Source organism: Sinohyriopsis cumingii, chromosome 6 (genome assembly GCF_028554795.1).
Source record: "Sinohyriopsis cumingii isolate HCF-2022 chromosome 6, ASM2855479v2, whole genome shotgun sequence".
NCBI classification, from domain to species: Eukaryota; Metazoa; Mollusca; class Bivalvia; order Unionida; family Unionidae; genus Sinohyriopsis; species Sinohyriopsis cumingii.
Genome location: NC_142966.1, coordinates 86,382,477 through 86,405,266, shown reverse-complemented (window position 1 = coordinate 86,405,266; position 22,790 = coordinate 86,382,477). Strand labels below are relative to the sequence as shown.

General features: G+C 35.7%; 1 protein-coding gene across 1 annotated transcript in view; it reads right to left on the bottom strand.

The window, feature by feature from the left end:
* Positions 1-22,790, bottom strand: part of LOC149797376 (gamma-aminobutyric acid receptor alpha-like) — a 79,900-nt gene that overhangs the window by 45,244 nt on the left and 11,866 nt on the right. The window contains exons 2-4 of the mRNA XM_089960405.1: positions 16,410-16,519; positions 7,728-7,795; positions 6,413-6,636 (exon numbers count right to left, since the gene is read on the bottom strand). Coding sequence (XP_089816531.1) covers positions 6,413-6,636; positions 7,728-7,795; positions 16,410-16,519 — 402 coding nt within the window. The remainder of the gene's footprint in view (positions 1-6,412; positions 6,637-7,727; positions 7,796-16,409; positions 16,520-22,790) is intronic.

Genomic DNA, 22,790 nt, shown 5'->3' with positions numbered 1-22,790 from the left:
AAGTTTTGACTTTGTATTCTAAGGAAATTATTGAATTTTACTAACCTTTTTATTTGTTACTTAGTTTAAGACAATAAATTCGTAACATAATCCATCATGGAAGAGAACCGCTAACCAGAACAAATCAAATCATGCAGTAAATCATTACGTAACATAACAATAATAAAGTAATATATGAACGATTACAGTTTAGAAAGAGATTCTTTTTTTTTAGAACTCTTATGCGCGCAATGCTAACAAAAACGTCTGAATAAAAAAACAACTGAAAACCTGTTGGATTCGAAAAAAATAAGTAGAAAAAATCTAACCAGGTCATAACATATACACCTAAAGTTGCATATCGGACTTTACTTCCTTACGTCATGCGCTTTTTGTATAGTTATTAGAGTGAGCTTTTCACCATTGTCAAACAATCACACACCCATACACACCCATGTACGCACGCACACACATGCACACTTTTTGAGCACCAAAATACACAGGTTGCTACAATGGAGTGACAATCTAACCCGAACGTCTTCGTAATAACATTCCAACTGAATTCAAGTTTGTAAAGTTGATTGGTTTTTTCTTTTGTAATAATTATGGCAAGCTGTTCCCCAAACTATTTGAGTTCAGGAAGTTCAGAAGATTATAGAAATGGAGCAATTACATCCACCATGGCATGGAGACCTGATTCGGTCATTGACATACGCATTCAAACATGCCATGACATGGAGACCTGGTTTGGTAATTGACATACGCATTCAAACATGCCATGGCATGGAGACCTGATTTGGCCATTGACAAACGAATTCAAACATGCCATGGCATGGAGACCTGATTTGGCCATTGACAAACGAATTCAAACATGCCATGGCATGGAGACCTGATTTGGCCATTGACAAACGAATTCAAACATGCCATGGCATGGAGACCTGATTTGGTCATTGACATACGCATTCAAACATGCCATGGCATGGAGACCTGGTTTGGTCATTGACATACGCATTCAAACATGCCATGGCATGAGACCTGGTTTGGTCATTGACGTACGCGTTCAAACATGCCATGGCATGAGACCTAGTTTGGTCAGTGACATACGCATTCAAACATGCCATGGCATGGAGATTCGATTTGGACATTCAAACAGGCCAAATAAATTTTAATTGCTGTGCAATATGTATTGTACGTATTCGTTCTAAGAGGATTTCCTCGACAAACCAATGGACAAAAACCGCTAAGACCAAATGAGATGCAAGTGCTTCTAACGACTGGTGCACACACATATTAATTGAGAAAGTAGAGGACAGCAAATTTAAAAATAAACACATACATATAAATTGGAACATCGGGTTTAACAACGTTTGAAAGTATATAGCAATGGTGCATTCAGTTTATAACATAATATTGCATTTCCGCATCACTAGAGGAAAATCGTAATTCACATTTGATCCCTCTAAATTGATCATGGTCATGACAGCATGAAAAACAGGATATCCTTCCTAATGACTGAAATACGTCCTAATCACATCAATAAAATTCCGTTGTTGCAGGTTATTTAAAACGGAAAAAGCATGAAATGCGGTATATTTCTTTAGAGACAGGATTGAAATGGAACACGCGATGGAATATAATTTTGGTCGAAGTAACACGGATGTTATAACAAACATGAATTCGAGGACAACTTTGATTCTGAAGATGACCAATGGGAAAATCATTTACAATCAATATCTGTCTGACAACTAAGATAATATATGCGACTGTTCAAGTTGTATGTATTAAAGAGAAGCTTGCTTATAAGTAAACGTAACTAAAATTGCATATACTTTCAAGAACGACTAAACTGTGGTCCAGAAAATAATATTGCACACAAGAGGCTATTAAGCACTGCTGAAAATAGTTACATCATAGTTAATAATATTTACCACGCATAGCTATGATATATAATGGATCGCAATTGAAAGCCTATCTCGTAAAATGCTGATAATACTGAGAAATTAAAGCCCAAAACTCTACAAATTCATACAATGGTTGCTTTCCACTTTTAGTTGCAATATGTTGAGTTGTTTTGAAGAGAAAGGAGTTCAATGACAATTGTGATATAGTCAATGAATTGTAAAGAAAGACATAGGTGACGTAAAACACTAAGAATCGATACAATATCATGTATCAGCAGTGTCAAATTGCATAAGAATATGTTTTAAATTAAAACACGATTGAGAGATTGCAACAAATACACGGGTCTTGCATTCATAGGGCAAAATTGTATTTGTTGTTGTTGTTGCTGATGTTATGGGATTTAACGCCATTTTTCAGCACACGATAGGCTATGTATGGCGGCCAGTATTAATGGTAGAGGAAGAACCCTGGAAAACCCCGGAAAGAACCACCGACCCACAAGAAGCTACTGGCAAACTTTCTCACATACCCACATTGACCGAATCCGAGACTCGAACCTACGCAGACAGAGGTGAGATGGCAGTGATTTGTAACAGAGTGCGCTTTAGACCACTCGGCCACTCTAAATTGTATTTAAAGATAACATGGGTATAACATTCAATGGCCAAAATTACACTAAATGATAACAGAGAATACTGAATCAAATCCCTCTTAAGTTGTATTAGTAAGAGCTGCAGATAAAATTGCTAAAAATCAAATACTAATTAAGGAAATTATTGAATGGCAACACATGTGAATTTGTCTAAAAACCAGGGGATATTACTTTGTCAAATGATGCTGCAGAATGCTGGAAATCGACTCTGGATAAGGTGCTTCAAGATAAACCTGTAAACAATATCTGGTTGAAATCAAGTAAGAATTAAAGGAAAGAAAAGTTGGTGGATCAGACAATCATGTTATATGTGGACCAGACAATCATGTTCTATGTGGACCAGGCAATCATGTTCTATGTGACCAGACAAACATGTTCTATGTGGACCAGACAATCATGTTATATGTGGACCAGACAATAATGTTATATGTGGACCAGACAATCATGTTCTATGTGGCCCAGACGATCATGTTCTATGTGGACCAGACAATCATGTTATATGTGGACCAGATAATCGTATTATATGTGGACCAGACAATCATGTTCTATATGGACCAGACAATCATGTTATATGTGGACCAGACAATCATGTTATATATGGACCGGACAATCAGGTTATATGTCGCAAATCTAAGTTGGTAACTCTGATAATCAACGATGGAACCTTATCAGTATGCAGCAACTCACTAAGTTTGTTTCAAATCCATAACTAAGCCAAGGAATCTTAGAGCAGAAAGGAATATGGATGAGTCAAAGAATAAGGAGTTATAACTCCGAGATAGAGTAAAGTAGATTTTGGACAATCAAATTCAGCCAAGAACACATCAGTATCAAGCTATATACAAAATGTGATTGAAATCTAATAATAATTGAGATATTCATTTCGCAGAAAAAATTGACCTGATAACCAAAGGCTACATATCTGACAGATAACGCTAAAAAGGACACTGATAATCATATTAATCAGATACAGTGAAGATCCTATCAAGTTATTATTTAACATCTAGTCGAAATTCAATTACAAATAAACGAGTCATTGTGTAAATATCGAGGTGAGTGAGTCTGACATGTGGGCCTATGGATCCATAGGTTAATAGAACACTGACTGTTATATATATTGGATTTAATTTATATTTGATTTAATTTAATTGTTTGCAAAAACAAAAAAATAATTAAAAAAATATTTAATTTGATTATATGTCAAAATAGTGTAGTTTTGTTTACTAGGAACTTGATATTATTTTCAGAAAATAGTTTGACCTTGACTCTTCAGTTCTAAACATCTAAAGCTGACCTAGTTCCAGACCTTGATTTCAGAAATCACTGAGACAAGTAAACAACTTTTTATTTTTATTCTATTCTTAGAGTAAAATGATTGGTTTTTGTCAAGATCATACTGGGACTATGTGCTTTTAGACGAAAAATACTTCTCGAAGATTCTGGAAAGCTGACCCTTATCCGGGAATCTGGTTTGCGTTTCAGGTTACTGTATAATCTTTGTTTATAGAGATAATTGGTCAGTCTGGGCTTAAATCACTTGATGCCAAGGTGTTCGTTTGTTTGCGACAGTTTGAGAATTATATTTTAATGTTTATTTGAATTATTTGGATTCAAAAGGATTAATTCTTTTTCGTGGAAAAAATTTGAACGCTCATACAGAATTCTTGAGTAAAGACATTTCATTACTTCAAACACCGTATTACTGCTTGTGAATAACACAAAACTGTAGACCTTACAACACCATAAAGGATAAAGTATACGTCATCGCCTTCCATCCTGGATTTTTCGTCGGGACTCGAATTTGAATTCACTGAAATATTTTATTATCATGACTTCTAAAATGTAATTCGTGCATTATTCTTGGATTATTTTTGGATTTGATGCTTAAAACCGTAAGTTCTTATTTTTTTCTTCATTTTTACAATATTTTTCCAGGGAAATAATTTATTTGTTAATTTTTTCAAAGCTTGTTGCTTTCACTCTTTCTTTTGTTATATTTTATTCGAGCCTAACATAAGACTGACAATAAAACTGAGCTAAAGCCACATTATTATCAACCAGCCAATACAGTTTGGTTATAATCCACAAATAATTAATGAAGCTGCTGTGGGGAAATCAAAGTGGGTGGCAAGATCGGCCTGACAATCATGACATTAATTCCGCAAAAAGATCATGCAAAAGGCGAATAATGAAACTGTTATTGTCATGTTAATACCAAGCTGCATGCCAAGTTCGGTTCAAATGCGATAATAATAATAATAATAATAATAATAATAATAATAATAATAAAAACATCATCATCATCATCGTCGTCGTCATCATCATCAAGAACGTTATTGTGCTCAGACAAGAGTGAGTGGGTATTAAAATCAGAGTCTAAAACGCTAGCAAGCGATAATGTAAAATACTGGCAAATAAACTCATCTAGGGTCTTGTCAATATCAAGCAATATTCCAGATTCGGTTGAAATGCAAGGATAATTAAATGACTCATTGTGCGGGAATGAAAGTGTGCTGGTTTAACAATTAAGGCCCACAACTCCGCCAAGCAATGGAACAAACAGCCGATACTCGAAAACCGTCAATGTCTAATCGATATTAAAAGTGTAGTTGAAATGTAATAATAATTATTATACAGACATTTAGGTGAAACGGGAGGACGGAAGAGCGAATACCCTGTTTTCATCGAAATGTCTGAACATTAATTCCAAAAGATGTACATTGCCCTTTCTAGCTCTTCTCCCATCATACAATATCCAATCGTATTGAATTTACCTCTTTATATGGTTTTACACACCACTTTTGGCGAAATAGTAATCCGATGCCTTCACAAAGCAGTCAGATGCAGTTTAATATGTCCGTTTAAACCAATGGGTGCCATGTGCGGGAGGGTCTGTGTTAATTTTTGCAAAGTTTGTAAGGCTGTTTAATTAAACATCCTCGTTCGAATTCTAGTATTACTCATGCCCATGCATATGAAACTATTTTAGTATGTTTCTTGTTAATTAGTATGTATTATATTGATGCATATGTAGTTGTAACTAAAGTGAATGACCCAGTTTCATAGTGTACTCCATTCACAACAACCAGTCTCTGCTTTCTTGCCGTATATACTAAGTCAATGTTTTGTATAAAGCTCATATGTTCAATTAAAAAGTACCTTACATGTAAACTATGTCTGTTTCATTTAGTATCTAATTGATTTTGTTCAAGTAGACTGCTATTAATATTGGTAAATATGATGATGATGGTGACGACGACGACGACGAACGACGCCAACGGTGCTTATAGTAGATGCTGCTTGAAAAAAGCTTACGGTAATTAAATTTAACTTTAAAATATTTTCTTTTTTTCCATTAAAGAAACATCATTTTATTATATATTTAACTGTGAGGTAAGTGACATTGTTGGTGGAGTGATTTTCTTGCTTTTCAGTCCTATATTTTTGTAAATGAAAAATATCTCTTTATATTTTCAACAGTGAAAATACAAAATGATCCATCATGCTATGCCACGCTCGATTACATGAACTTACTGAAGGAACATGCTTTTAGGCTCGACTGAGTAAAATAGCTTGCATATTTGCTTATCCAAAACCTACCGTTTTCTTGAATAGCTGATATTTTTATGATCAATTTGTGTATACAGTTGAAACTGGTGAGATCACGAGAGGTGCCGAAGAGTAAACTTAATTGTCTAAGCATCGATTTAGGAGCAAATTTGTAAATAAAAAGAATATCGTGTTTACCTACGTAAATTCCAGATATATCTCATCTTATGGTAGAAAAGAAGACATATTCTAACATGTGTCATGACCACTAGTTAACATTATGTAAGTATAGTAAGTAAAATAACACTACAAAATATAACATGTACGGACCTTTGTGAGAAGAGAACCTTGCCTCCAGGATGTATGCGTATAAAGCGGTTAGGAGTGGTGATCATATGCAAGAAGGATTTCATGCCGTTGTAGAACACGGTGTCCGGGAACCATATCCGGTCCAGAATTTGTATGTTCAACGCCACGGTGTCAAGGCCGCTTATGTTCATCGCCAACCGCTTATCTGTCCATATCTGACGGAAATAGCAGTCCATGGTGAAGATCTGGATTCAAAAAGAAATATATATCGTATTGACCTTTAAACCGCCGAAAATGCTCCAAAATGTAAAGTAATTAATTCACATGTCATAAAGATCACTGTAAAGTTTATAATTGATACACAGGTCGAAATACGTACAGGTTCATACATTTAATTTGCAAATCCCTCTGCATTAGACATAAAATCATTGATATACAATAATTGATTTAATTTGCTTTCACAGAATGACGCAAGCATCCATTTCGCTTTCATTAACGTTTTTTTCTTTTTGTGACACATGACAATAGCCAAAACAAATGTGATTCGATATGGCATGCCAAAAGGAAAAAAAATCATTTTTGACTCTTTGTAAAGGTGATATAAACAACTAATTCGAGATTCATAAAAGTTTACAAGAGTCAGTCTTGGTCCAAAGTCTTTCATGATCTAATGACCCTTTTCCTTTGTCAGAAAACAAGACTCTTTATCCTGCCTTTGGAGCACATCTTCGCTTCATATTATCAAGCGAAAAAGGGCATTGTTGTGTTACAACTTTCTATAGAGATTTAAATATACTTAAATACTTGCATGTTGACTAAGTATTTGTAACTATTTTCGGTTGATGATTGGATATTGTTACTCATCTCCTTTACCTCTCTTTTCGAAGGTCAACATATCACGGATTTCATCTGTACACATTAACTAAAGGTATACTTGGTTGTCTAGTTATTTATGGAACGAGGAAAAGAAAACAGCAAATATATTTTTTCTTTCTCTTTTGACGATCACGTGACTTTGATGAAGTTAGGGCTCAAATTGTTGCTGTAGAATATATAATCTCATATTGATTAAGTGCACCTGTGTGTTACTGTCAGCATGGCAGAGGGAAAACATAGGTTAAACTTCAGAAATGATGCAATTAAGTAATACACTAATATTAACGCTGAAAGAGTTTTCCTGACAGCCACTTGAACACATGCAAATTGCTCAATGCTTTTTCTGACAGTTGGAAAATTGTTTTTAAAACATTGTTTTTAAATTTTTAAAAATTCTTATGATGCAGATCAAGAATTCCAAGCGGTTACAACATCAATAAATTAAGGAATGTCCTCTTACCATGTCCATTTCTGAGATGGGTCCCATAGAGCGCACGTTGAAGTTAACAGTCACCTCGACAGGATCTCCTAAATGTGCAAGAGTAGAATTATCATGGTTTGCTTTTGGTGTGTTACTGAATAAATTACTACACAAATAGCTGGAACATCATCCTGCGCGCCTCTAGCATAAAGTGTAGTAACAGAACCTCCGGATCACTGATTCAAAGTCTCCTTTACTTCTAAATTTTTACAAGATATTTTTATAACAGACCATTCTCGCTAAGTCCTCTTCTATATGTAGAAATTTCAAAAAATATTTATTTTAACAATTATGTCTACAGCACTCCTGATAATATGTGTCGTTGCATATTGCGTCGCTTTGGAGGATTGCAAATAGAAGTATTTACATGTCTACATGGAACCTTTACCGTTGATACCCATGCTTGATAGATACGTAAACACTAGACATAGTAACGCCAATAAAACTGTTGTATTTGCTTCATTGAACTGATGCAATGCAAGTGAAACATTTTTAGACGGTGAACTGTGTTGTAATTCAATCGAAATGAATATCCTTTCAAAGACAATAAAAAAGATGAGTTTAAAATAATTAGGATTCTATGATTCTAAGATGTATATATATATATATATATATATATATATATATATATATATATATATATATATATATATATATATATATATTCCAAAGGCTTAGACAAGTGAATTTTGTGATTAAACAAACACATTAAATTAAATAAAATCAATAGTTGAAGGTAAGGTTCAAGAGTGACAATATGGTTGGTAAAAAAATTCTTAAAACAAAATTACGTTTCTGCTGCAAATTTTATGCATTAAAAAAGAAGTTTCAAATAAAATTTAGTTTTGAAAAAAAGAAACCAAACACGTTATGTATACCTTCGCCTTTTAATGTAGAAATTACTGCTCCTATTTTGATCTGGGCCTTTCGCCTTTTATAATTTCATCTAGATGTTTGGGTCTTTCCGCGAGTGCAAATAATTAATTGCCGAAAAAAACGTCAACGCCATAGGCTTTTGCAAGCAATCAATGCATTTGAACATCACATTATTTTAATTACCCTATTATGTTAAATGGGATGAAGCTAAGAAGTAAGTTTTTATCGGAAATGTTTTTTTTTTTTTTTCTTTATTGCATAATCCCTGCATATAAATAGCCGAGAAGATAATTGTATAAAGCTAAGCAAATCATGGAGTGAGATCTTTCTTCTGGAATAAGACGAGGTATATTTTAATCAAGAGATGCCGCTTGGGTCAGCTTGAGCCGTGGCAGGAGTGCTGCAATTCTGAAATTTCCAGTGGTCTGCCTCTGCAATGTATTTTCCATTCACAGTCTGTAGCTCTAGTTTGGAACAGACTACCCAAGCTTGAGGGACCCTGTGTACAACCTTCCCAATACACAGTGTCAATGTTGAAGTGTTTCGGGGATGTTATGAGGGATTCTTTAAAGGATTTCTTCTTCTGACCAACCTCAAATCGAGTTCCCTCTTTCAGCTCACTGCAGAAGATCCTCTTTGGTTGTCGCTCCTCGAACAGCATGGTGACGCGGACTGCCCATCTCATCTGAAATTTCATCAGCATAGCGTGAATACTTTAAATGCCTGCCTTTGTGAGAACCTCTGTGTCTTGGACCCTGTATTGTCATCTTATCCTCATCAGTTTATTCAGATAGCTCATATGAAAATGATTCAGAGTATTGGCATGGCTTTTGTACAATGTCCATGTTTCGCAAGAAAACAACATGCCCTGCAGCATAATTTCTTTGTAGACCTTAAGTTTTGGTTGTATATTGATTTTTCCGCGCTTCCACGCATTTGCACTAAATCTGCCAAAGGCCACGTTTGGTGTAGCAATTCTAGCGATAGTGTGCTGACAAGACAGGTGAACGTGACAATTTACTGTCATGGTAGGCTCTGCATAAGGATTTCTTGGTTCAGGTTTGTGCAACGCTACTGTCTTTTGATCGTGGGGCCGAAATTGTCACAAGCGGCAGAAAATAAGGAAATTGCTTGATTATTATTAATCTACTGATTTCAAATGGCTTAGATATGTAAATTAAATTAAATATATTCAGGGCTGGATCGTGAGATGGAGGGCCGGAGTTTCCTTCCGCAGCTCTCTATATCGCAATGAGTCTGAAATGTCGTGGTTAGACTAGTTGACATAGTTCCTCAGCGACGTATCCTTCAGCGATTAACGATAAGGCACTGTTAGCTACTCTGACTGGGACATATCTACTATCAACGTGGTTTTGATTTGAGTCACACCAAACTCAATGGCAGCTGATGCTATGCCTGACACCGCGTCGATTATACCATTGGTATCATTTTAAAGGCAACAAGATCTGTATTTAATAGTTCAAGGGTAAATCATCATACGAATGCCAATAAAACTACTTACAAGGTAATATGTAATATCCACCTGCGACAATTTAAAAGGCCCAATGAATGGCCCATGTGACTTCCATATCTAATTTCCAGAAGCAACCACGCGGAGTAATCGCGGGTCAAAGTCTGTCCTTGCAATCTCGGCACGTTTTATCGAAACAACAGGGGTTTGGGGAACATCCAGGACTATAGAGTCTCTTTGCGCCTTTTTGCGTAATTGAGTAAATAAATGCTTGAACGTGTTCATCACGTTCGGTTTGTTAGCACCTGCCGTGTCAACATATTTTTGTAGCCACATCCTGGGTCACGTACAGTAACTACCTTGTTGCCTCCTATGTTGGGGGATCTCCACTCACAGATACTTTGCATGAGGTAGACCTTTTCGATTCTCCCGATCCCTAATCATATGCTCCTCGCAGATTTCAACAAGATTGTGAGATATTACATCCAGGAGTAGCATCCTGATTTAATCAGTTAATTTAGCGTCCCTGGTTTTTATCTTTCCAAACTGATCTTCAGATAATTATTTATCATCCTTGTTTACTCTGGCAGTATTCACTAACAACAATATTGGTATGTCATCAAAATTATCCGTGATGTCTTACGCAAACATCATTGTGGGTCCTGCGTTGGCTTGACAGACATTATGGGAGATTGTTCGTCGGCACCAAAAAAATGGTTTGAAGTCAGAGCACCTAACAACGAAGTTCACCAGGCTGATATTGTGATTCTACCACACGACGGCAGATACAAATACGGGTTGACAGTTGTTGATGTGGCCAGTCTCTACAATGAAGCTTCGCCGTTGACGTCCTGAAAGCATCCGAGGTTGCAGATGGGTTTACATACTTTTCTATCATGGGCTATTACTTTGGCTAATCTGCTGAATGTTAATCCTGGCTTAGAATTTCTCAGAGAAGTAACCGCGTTGATGAGGATGAACGAAGTTAACATTTGCAGAAGAATATAGGAACACTGGTACTGTACTTGTCCTGTTGATCTGTGGTCTGCGGAGAATTTATGTGTCGGCGTCAAAATGACAAGAGTATATGTGTCAGTGAGGCCTTTGAACACGTTAATGGTCCGCGTTGTTATACACGAGCTACCTCCTCCATTCAGATACATAAAGTTGTACTTGGTCAACGGCTCATTTACTGATGGAGCCGTTCACGGTTCGTTAAAATTGTCATAGGTATCATCGAACGTCTGTTACTAACCCATTTACAATCGATTGACGCGCCTTGTGTGATTTTCCTTATGTAATTATTTCCTATGTTCTTCGTGTCTAAAACTTTTCCGGGCGTAAAGTCTTTTGATGCTTCTTAATAATAATAATAATAATAATTGTAATGAGGACTTTGAATAGCGCCGAATCTTTAGAAGCTCTAAGCGCATTACAGCATTAGACAACACCTATAAGATAAAAAACATTTAATGACATGATTACAAAAACAAACACCATGAAATCAGAAAACATTGAAAAACATGCTGAGAATATTTAAGGTAGGAAACTTTATTAGGTCTTTAAGTCTGTTATTGCATAAATGAGTTTTGAGAGCCCCCTTGAATGTGATCACTGTGTCCTTTTTGTCTAAGTTCAGTGGGCAATTCATTCCACGTTGCTGGGTGGGCCCTGGTATGCAAACGAACGCTGCCCATATGACTTTGTTTTCATACTTGGAATAATGAGTATACGATTGTCAGAAGAGGAACGTAAGTATCTTGTTGGTGTGTACATATGGGTGAGGTCGGATAGGTATGTTGGACTAGTGTCCGACAGTGACACGTAGCACAGAGAACAAATTTTGTGTTTCATTCTGGATTGAATGGATAGCCAGTGTAGGGTACAGAGCAGTAGGGAGGTGTGCTCTGATCGCGGTACTCTAAGTATGATCCGAGCAGCTGTGTTTTGAACTTTTTGAAGTTTTTGGAGCAGATATTGAGATGAACCAGACAGAATTGAGTTACAATAGTCCAGTCTTGAAAGTACTAATGAACACACAAGTATTTTAGTGGCATCAACTGAAAGATATTTGCGAATTGAGCTGATGGGTCTCAGCTCAAGATATGCAGCCTTGTATATGTTCATGCCATGTTGTTGCAATGTGAGAGTACTGTCCCGAGTAACACCAATTTTTCGTACTGATTGTGTGAATGTAATGTTGGTGTTGCTGATATTTATTGTTTGAGGTAAAGAATGTGAATGAGAAAGTCTTTATGTTGTGATCAGAATGGCTTCAGTTTTATCATCATTCGTCTGCAGCTTGTTACATGTCATCCATGATTTCACATCAGAAATGCACATCTCTACACCTTGGATGGTAGCATCAACTTCAGTTGGGTGGCTAGATTTGTATATTTGGGCGTCATCAGCGTACAATTGGCGAGACACTGGATGATGATCTAGGACACTTGAGAGCGACTGAGTGTACAGAAGGAAGTGAACATGTCCAAGAACAGACCCCTGTGGAACACCACAACATAGATCAACTGGGTTGGAGTGTATTCCATTTGCAGACACAATTTGTGTTCTGTTGACCAAGTAGGACTTGAACCACAGTAAGGCTGTATCATGAATGCCAAATACATGCTGGGGACGGTGAAGTAATATATCATGGTCTATTGTGTCAAATGCTGCTGACTAATAAAGGTGGGTGATAACTGTAATCTTGTAATCTTTCCGCTATCCAACGCAGAGAGAATGTCATTAACTACTTTTAGAAGAGTACTTTCAGTACTGTGGCAAGGGCGATATGCAGATTGTAAAAAAACTGTTTTAATTTAGATGAGATACAAGCTGAGAGAGAACAACTTTTTCTAAGATTTTTTATATGAATGGGAGATTAGAAACTGGGCGGTAGTTCTTTAAATCGTTATGGTCTAGTGTTGATTTCTTCAGCAGAGGCTTTACAATGGCAGCTTTGAAAAATGATGGGAATTCCTCAGTTAGTGAAGGTATACTGGATCTAAGCACTCAAGCTTCTTGAAACCATATTTGTTTTTGTGATTTGTAGGATATGATATTTTTATCCTGCATAAACGTCAGAATAACATTCAGGGCCCATCCAACATTATAGGAGTGGTCTATACACTACATTGGAATAACTAGATGTACGTCCTTGTTAAAAATAAAACTGTTAATTTCGCTAAAATCAGTTAAGTCAAGGTAAGGAAGAACGCCGTTGATAGATATTCGCGTAAGTTCATATGCGGGGTCACCAAACCCGGTGAACCATGAACAACATTCTCCTTATCTGAGAAAACTTGATGGGTTACAGTCAACCGTGTCTATGGAAACATCATTCGTGTTGTATTCCAAAGGACCCAGTGAACATTGAACATCCTTGGGAAAACTATCTGGGGTGGGTTTCCAAACATTTTATTTTTGGAAATATGAACAACAAGTACCTAAATGAATGAATTTTTGGCTATTTTGCCAATCACATCAGGCTAGTATATGTATGTACGCCTGCGCCATAAACTGCCGCTGAAGATGATCAGTGCGATAACAGTGGCAATACACTCTAAATCGACATCACTTCGCAGCAACCTGACCAAAGCTTGGTCATTGCTGACGACATCTTCGATAGCACTGTAAATGACCGCGATATAGTATTGGATTATTTTTTTTAGCAGGAACTGCATGGGCGTTATAATCAAAATGTCAGATTGCACCCCAAGTACTCGTGTATTTGCCAGAGTCACGAACAACTTTGAAGGTTATTGTCTTTACCACGACTGGAGTTTCTAAACTACGTTCGAACTCAGCGACATCTTCTAGGCTAGCTCCCGTTTCTCTAACTTTTCTTTTCCAACTTATTTATTATTTCATGCATTCGCGATGTTACGATGGCACCCCGCAACGCTTTTGTAAAATGTTCCATGATGCGTGCAGACACAATTAATGTCATCCAATGTTCTCATGTGCGTCAATGACTCTTTTACTGAATCATTTATATGAACGATCGCATATACCACAACGGTGGATGGATTTCCTATTTCGTTATAAACATTCTCGATGCCAGTAAATAATCCCGGCCTTGACGTAGACATTATGAAAACAACCGATACACCATTTTGTAGTCTTTGCGTACTGAATCCATCTTACCCTGGTCAAACCATTCACCATTATTGTAAAGTTTGATAAATTTCATTCTGAGATACTATCTTTTGTTGGGTTGCAGAAACTATTAAATGGATGCTGCACGATCATCGGTCATTCTTGCAATATAAATCAGACTTTTAGTCTCAAAATGCCATATATATGCAGCTTCGTCACAATTAAACTCATCCAAGGCATCAAAATAAGCAAATGGGCTGTTTAAACGTTTTAGGGGTGGGGTGGGGGTGAGACCTTGCTATCTAGATGAAAGACAGCATCATGGTCGTGTTCAATAGTTGACCGCCGTTGAATATCCGGAACTTGTTATCTTTGCGGTATACTTCAATAGCAGATAGCCTTTGTATTTCTTTCTCAGAGCCGCATACATGTCATTGAACTGCTTATTCGATCGTGTCCATGAATTTGTATTCCAAAACGCATAAATATCTGTTTTTATGCTCAAAGTGCTCTTTTCTAACGCACATATACACAGACTGATGTCTCAGATAGGAATTGCTATGTATGTACAACAAATTGGTACTAAAACTTATTCCACATTGAGATAGTAAATGCTCTTCGGCTAAACATATTCTACTATATCCAATTTTTCCTTTACCTTGTTGTGCATGTGTCTGGATCTGGTGAGTTGTTATTGCTATAAGATATATTTTTAGAAATCTCCGGATGTCAATATATAGTCGCGTCGGCTATGCTAATATTTACCATTGCGGCGCAGTTTGAGTACCATATCTACGGCTTAAACAATAAAGATAATATATTGCGGTGCAAGTGCCGCGGACAACTTGCATACTCAGAGTAGCAGTTCCATGTCTACAACTACTAATACAGCTGAAACCGATACTCTTATTTAAGAAGAGTATAATTTAAAGTTGTCTTTCGCTGATTCCTTGTCGTCTTTGCCAGAATGTTTGCCTGGGACGATAATACCACCTTGAACTCCTTCTCCATCATTACAGTTGGAGGATGATTTCAGAAATGACATAAGGAAACATTGGAAAGGTTTTGCAGCATCCGAAGGAAAATAAACAACAACAGACGAAGCACTTATTGTACATTACCAAGAAGAGGGGAAAAGAAGATAAAGAAGACACTAGGAAAACTTTTAGATGCGAAGGACGGAAGAAAAGGAGCGACAAAAATATCACGATGGGTGTATCCCAGAAAAATGTATTCAACTTCTAAGTAAACATAAGACAAATACATCTTCAGATACCAAGATTTCTAAACCATCCATCACTACATCCAGGCACACCATTAGCAGCAGTAACTAGTAGCATTACCAAAGCAGCAAAACAACAGGAGGAAGTGCAAGACTATGCCGTGGAAAGAGATTATGACAGTTAATACTGATAATGTCATGTCCTTAAATTGCTTTTTTCTTTTAAAGATACGGTATTTATAAGGGCCACCCAAGTCTCTTATAATTTATTTTGCTATTCAATAATTGCCAATTCAAGTAAAATTTAAATTCCTTTCCTGATGATTTAATAGTGTAGACATTGTAAATTCCTATAGTTACCCGGATGTTCAAGTTGTATATTTATTGACACAGTGGATTCGCTATTTTTGCGCGGTAATAACTTTTATGGATTTCGTGATTCCAACAAAGAACGAATTTAAAGGCCTTGTATTAAGTGTTTTCACGGTTGTGAACACAACCTGATAACTTCTATGAAAATGATATGATCACTTTCCCAATCAACAACCTTTGGTACCGACCAAAGGGTAATTGTTAGTTATCAGCTGTTGAATGTTGTTCGTTGTTCGTTCAACGTTCGACGTTGTTTGTTGTTCATTGAAAGTTGTCCGTAGAATACTCACGAAAACAGATAAATTCTGAGAAAACATATCGAAAGTTATTTTTCAAAACGTCCTGAACCAAGAAATGTTGAGAACTGATTATAATGAACTATTATACAACCAAATTTTATTTAAATACATTTATAAAGAATATCCACTGTATAAAAGCGTTAATCATGTTAATGAGAACGTTTCATTTTGAAGTTGTTCTTTCCTGAAATTATTTTTAACTGTGCGATAATATTCTCTTCTGTTTTAATGTATTTAAGTTTCAGCCATTACGTAAACCTATTCAATGAAACATGTGTGTTAACATGATGTGAATACATTGACTGTGATCCTAATTTACTTACCTCCATAATCTGGACGTATTCTCTTGTCATAGTTCATCAGCATTCGGTCCAGCGCTGCCGACATTTCCTGCATTGTCTTGCTATTCTCACACTGGCGTACCTCCGTCGAGCTGTAATCAGAACGGCTAAAAGAACATGTTTTCCCTTGTGAATAGAGCACACTTAATTGCGCATTGTTTGGTTAGTATAAAGACTGAGTGTAAATAAGACATCAGCAAATAGAAACAAACACTACAGAAAATAAATTATTAAAACAAGATACGATGACTATACGATCAGCAACATCTGTCTCTTAATATCTGATGTTTTCTTTTGTTTCTACACTTATTTCTCTTTCTAAGCATTACTATGGCTGTTTCACAATGTTGCTCTGTCATCATATATATATATATATATATATATATATATATATTGTGTGTGTGTGTGTGTGTGTGTGTGTGAAGCACGTGATTTCATTTCTTTCCTAGCAAATATCGTTCAATTGTTCCATATGGTCTGAATTCATGGCTCATTTCTAAGCCCCGTTCCCTTCACTCTATAAACTCAGCAGCTCTCGACATCCGGTGCCTCAGTAATTGTACGCTGATGACTCGTATACATACAAATCTAGCTGATCAGCTGAGGTGGCAGGGTCCAGTTTCGTAAATTGGCCCCTGGCAAATTTCTTAACTTAAGGCTATGGTGTGACTTTTTCAGCTATTATTGTTTACTATTTACAGATATGAATATATTTGTGAACTAGGTGTTTCGGGCTTGTGTTGTTCTTGAAATTGATGTCAGGCATGTACACTTTCCATAGTTGCTCTGCAGTATGTTGATAGTGAAATACCAATAGGCGGCTAGGAAGAAGAGCTAGCCTCCCATAGCAGTAGACACGTGGGTTCAAGGCAAGTAGAGTATCTCAAAAACGGCTTGGATGACAACTATTCTGAATTGCATCAAACAATTTAGTAGACAATGTTTTTCAAAATTTTCATGCAGGGAAAGAGCTTGCGTTTGCACTGTGAGCACTAAATGCTGTCAAAAATGACCTTTGGATGTGAAAAATGCATGTATAAAATAGGGGTTGGGGTGCATAAACTTCTTCTGCTATGAACTGCCATTGACTTCTCTGGTCAAGTGAATACTGTTCTTATGCTTTGTTTTAATATAGGTATCTAAAGATATGGACCTTTTTGACCTCACTTGTGTATTTGATTTTTTATGATTTTTTTATACTAGGTCGCTGATTGCGGTATTAAATTTGTACATAAAAACTGGCCCCTGGCCCCTGAAGTTGATGCTATCATATAAGGTGTAATGAGTTGTATTTCCGATGTGAAGTCATGGATGGCACGTACGAAACTGCAGATGAAATATGATACAACTGAAGCCATCCGGATCACCACGCAAAGACGTTCTTATTCTTATCCTTAACATCAAGCAATAAGTATCAACAATGCCTACATTAAATTTACACAGACAGTAAGATACCTAGGTTTTGCTTTAGACAGTTTGCTCCGATTACACCAACATGTAATGAACAATTGCAAGGATGCTTATCTGAAGCTGAGATGCATCAGCTCTATTCGCAATTCTCCTTCTCTTGATGCTAATGAACATTGTGATCTTTTAATGCATTCAAGACTAGACTATTGTAATTCACTTATGTTTGGTTTCTACTAATAAAACTTCAAAACGTTTAAAATACCGCTGCTCGGATCGCCCTTGGAGTACGAAGAACTCAACACAAATCCCCTTGTTCTGTACCTTTTACTGACTACCCATTTGATCTGAGTCAAACACAAAATCTGTTCACTATGCTACATTTCGTTGACTGGCTCCATTCCAATATAACTCTCTGACCTCACCCATGTGTACACCCTTTTAGAAACTTACACTCCTCTTCCGACTAGCATTCTCATTGTACCTACCGTTAAAACGAAGTCATACGGACAACGTTCTATTGCCAACTAGGACCCATCTACGTGTAACGAATTGCCCATAGGTCTTTGACACAACGGCACCGTGATCTCATTCAACAGTGATCTTGAAACTCACCTATTTTGACTACAAGAGGAGACTAAAAGACTTAATAATGTTTACTTCCGTAATTATCGTCAGCATGTGTTTGTTTTTAATTGCATGGTGTTTGCTTTTTTCAACCTTGTCTTTGTATATGTTCCGTATCTATCTGTTCCTATGTATGTTGTAGGTATATATGTATGTGTGTCTTTGTATATCTGTATGAGTGAATGTATTTAAAGAGAAGTATGTATGTATGTATGTATGTATGTATGTATGTATGTATGTATGTATGTATGTGTGTGTGTGTGTGTGTGTATTGGTTCCCACTTCATTGGTATGAGATAGCCAATAACGTGTTCAAAGTGTCATTAACTCTCCACAGCGCCAATCCCCACCACATTTACGTGCAATTATAACTTGCAATGGTGCATATTTCACATATCAGTTTTACATAGATCAGGGCATAAATAAATTTCAGCTGAGTTGATATCATTTAGTGTTCCACTAAAACACGACATACAGAGTAAAGAAAAAATGACAAAACGTAGACCATACCTCGATGCAAGACGAGAAAAAAAAGTATACAATTGGTAGGTTTTGAAAATGACTGTCTAGTCAGCGTTATCATCTGTTAGCAGGTTTTATGTTTTTATCGTTGTCTTTTTCTACAAAATATCATTGAACAGACTTTATGGCACCTTAACAGCGTGTTTGTATCATATAAAATCTAATATTCTTATTGAGTGATGTCAGTCGTATTGAAGGTGATTTAATGTTATTGCCCTGACATTAATCAACGGACGTCTTCTTTGAATGGAAAATCTATTCAGATACTTGACAAATTTGTGTTTTGTGAACAAAGTATAGCGATGTTTGCCATAGACCGGATACAAAACGAAATAGAACATCTCAAGTGCAACAGTTCCTCTGTAGTTTCCTTTCTTTGCCCTGAGAACAAAGAAATAACAATAAAACGTGATTACATTGAGAGATGTCAAATAAATAGTTTCATTTGATAATATTAGAAGAGCAACTTCAGTGACTTAAGTGATTCATTTATTATGTTACTAGCGGCATACTGAAAAGATAATGATGATAATGCTGATGATGGTCATGTAGTAATAATAATATTAAAAAAAATCCTATTGAAATGTACTGATGACATATGATATATAGGTTAATTAAAACTAAAACAAAATTGAATAGAAAAATAAAGAGAAACCACTAATCCATCTATTATTTGGATACATGAAATAAGGATTTGTTCAAGGACTGGAGGTTAGAATCCAGATCTAGTTCAGTGTTACATTTTCAAAATAAATCAAGAGCTCTAAATATGAACGGAAGACAGGTTTAAACGGAACAATGTAAACTGCTTGTGCAATACCCAGTTGCAATTATTCTGAAATTAGAAATAATCTGTTTTGAACTATTGCCGCATGAAGAAATTCTGCAAGAGGTGTTACGGATTTCTATATCACATATATGTTTTTGTAATCATATTATTATATGTTTGGTTTTTTTATGTTATAGGTGTTGTCTAATGCTGTAAAGCGCTTAGAGCTTCTAAAGATTAGGCGCTACACAAAGTCCTCTTTATTATTATTATTATTATTATCAAATACTATTAGCAATATATATATATATATATATATATATATATATATATATATATATATATATATATATATATATATATATATAGTATATATATGTTTTATTTAAGTAATTTGCTTTTATGACAATATTATAATTATTGATAATTAAAACACAATAGAAGTCACTTTAAATGTGAGGTCACATTGTGTAATGATGTAGCGTATTAATTCAAATGATTTCAAAGATCGTCAACAAAACGTGGGCCATGAGAGTTGAAAGCAGGTCATGTCAACATCACGTGATCCTAGGAATACATGCACTCTACAGAGGTAAACTACCACACTGCAGACATCGTAGCGATGTAACTGGAAAATTGTTAAAACTACGTTAAAAATGTAAATCACACACACACACACACACACACACACACACACACTATTTACTGTCAAGCTGAATAGTTGAAGTCGTTCTGTACAAGAGGCAGGCACAAACAAAGGATTGATTCCACCGTCTTTGAATTTAGTTAGCATCTTCGGTGGGCTTTAAACATATAAAATATTGTCACTGTTTGAATTTTACCTTATTTTAACCACTGTGTTAACACCATGATCGTCAGAAAGTACAGATCGTGCAACTTGATGGACAGTGGTTCAAGTAAGAGTTCATTCATATGTACTTTAATAACCGATTGGCCTAGTGTTGTTGGCTGCGTCGGCTTCCTTTGATGTTGAGCATTCAAACGAAAACACGTCGAAAGTGATTAATCTTGACAGATATTTTATTTGTGCTCATCGAGATGGAAATATTGTTTTAGTGTTGTTGGCTGCGTCGGCTTCGACTGATGCGATTCACGTGGTCGAAACACATGATGTAGGCAGGTCTTCAATTTGTGCTCATACAGGTTGTAGTATTGTTTTGAACATTAAAGTGACTGCCGTTTGCGTCGGCATGGTTTTATTCTTTTTTATTCTTTATTTTGGGTATTTGTAGGCGTTATCCCATGAACTTAAATACCTATTAATATGCAAACTCTGTCAGGCGAATCCACGAATTTAAATACCCACGAATATGCCTTTTTTTACAAAGCCACGATTATCGAGCCCAACAAAAATAAATGATACTACAGTATGTAGCGGTTTATTCTTCATTTATATTCAGCCTTGTGAGAATCATGAAAGGAACTGTGATTTACTTGTACTGTAAATGTTGAAGTTGCAGAGCAGAAAACATTTAATTTGAACAAACAGTACCGTGCTGGTATATTGTGAAATTATTCAAGGACGTGGATATTCTTAATTTCGTTTTAATACCGTGAAATTATTCAATGACATATATATTTAATTGATTTCATTTGATTATCGTGAAATAGTGAAGTACATTTGTGACATTCAAGTTTCATTTGCTTTTTCTTTAAATAAAACTTATGAATATTGGAACAGTGATTCCCTGTGGTGCAAGTACATACTCACATTAGAACCTTCATTCGGAATACCACTGGATCTTCCCCGGATTAACGCGAAATCGATGGTGCATTTAGGAAATATTAAAGGAATTAAAACCATATCTTAGGTTTATTTGATTTAATTTATATTTGATTTAATTTGATTGTGTAAGTTTTAAATTATTTTAAATTTTATTACATATCAAAGTAATGTAATTTTGTTTACTAGGAATATGATACTAGTATTTTTCCAGAAAATTCAGTGTGACCTGACTCTTTTCATAATCATCTAATAATAGAAACATTGTTTCTATTTTTGACTTATTTCCCGACCTTGATTCAGAAATCACTGAAACGTGTAAACAACTTTCTATTTTTATTTTATTATCGGGTAAAATGATCGGTTTTTATCAAGGTCATACTAGGACTATGTGACTTTAGATTGTAAACAGCCCTATTTTTCAATAATGGGTTTTCCGAAATTGCGCAGTAGTTCGATTTATTAACGATGTTTAGAGAGATATTTCTCAACTTGGGGTTTAGCCCTGGAAAGTGTGTGTTTCTGACCAGTTGGAGTTACATTTTAATTTTGATTCAAATTATTTGAATTCTAAAAGATAATTCTTTTTCCTGGAAATATTTGAGTGCTCATAGAGAATTCTTGGACAAAGACATTTATTTAAATTTTATTAGGAAATTAAAACACCGGAATAGTATTGTTTGTGAATCAGCAAAGAACTGTAGACACTATAACACCATACTGAATATGGTATACGTCATCGCCTTCCATTTTGAATTTTTCGTCGGGATTCAAACATGAATTCATTAGAACATTTCATTACGAGGACTTCTTAAATTTGATTCGTGGATAATGCTTGGATTAGTTCTGGATTTGATTCTTAAAGCCGTAAGTTCTTTTATTTTTATTTTGACAGTATTTTTTCTGGGAAATACATTATTTGTTAAATTTTTCAAAACGTGTTGTTTTTACTCTTTCTTTTGTTACTCTTTATTAGAGCCTAAACACGTAACACCATACTATAAGATATTTTTTAATTCTTTCACTTTGTTGGCTGTATAATTTATATTTTGCAAAATTGAATGCTTCTTGGGCTTTACCTTTTCTTGTTATATAATTTAAACCCCTAGGACATATCAGAAGTCTTTGGGACGGAATCATCTGTTGGGGCGTGGGGGCGAAGATCTCGGAAGCTCGTACATTTTAATCATTTTCAGGGTATAATTTTAACCAAGGCAACTTACTCTATGAATCCTTCCAGTTGTTTTGTTTCCGCTCCGCCCAAAAGCTTGATTCCTCCCTGCCCATTTTCATA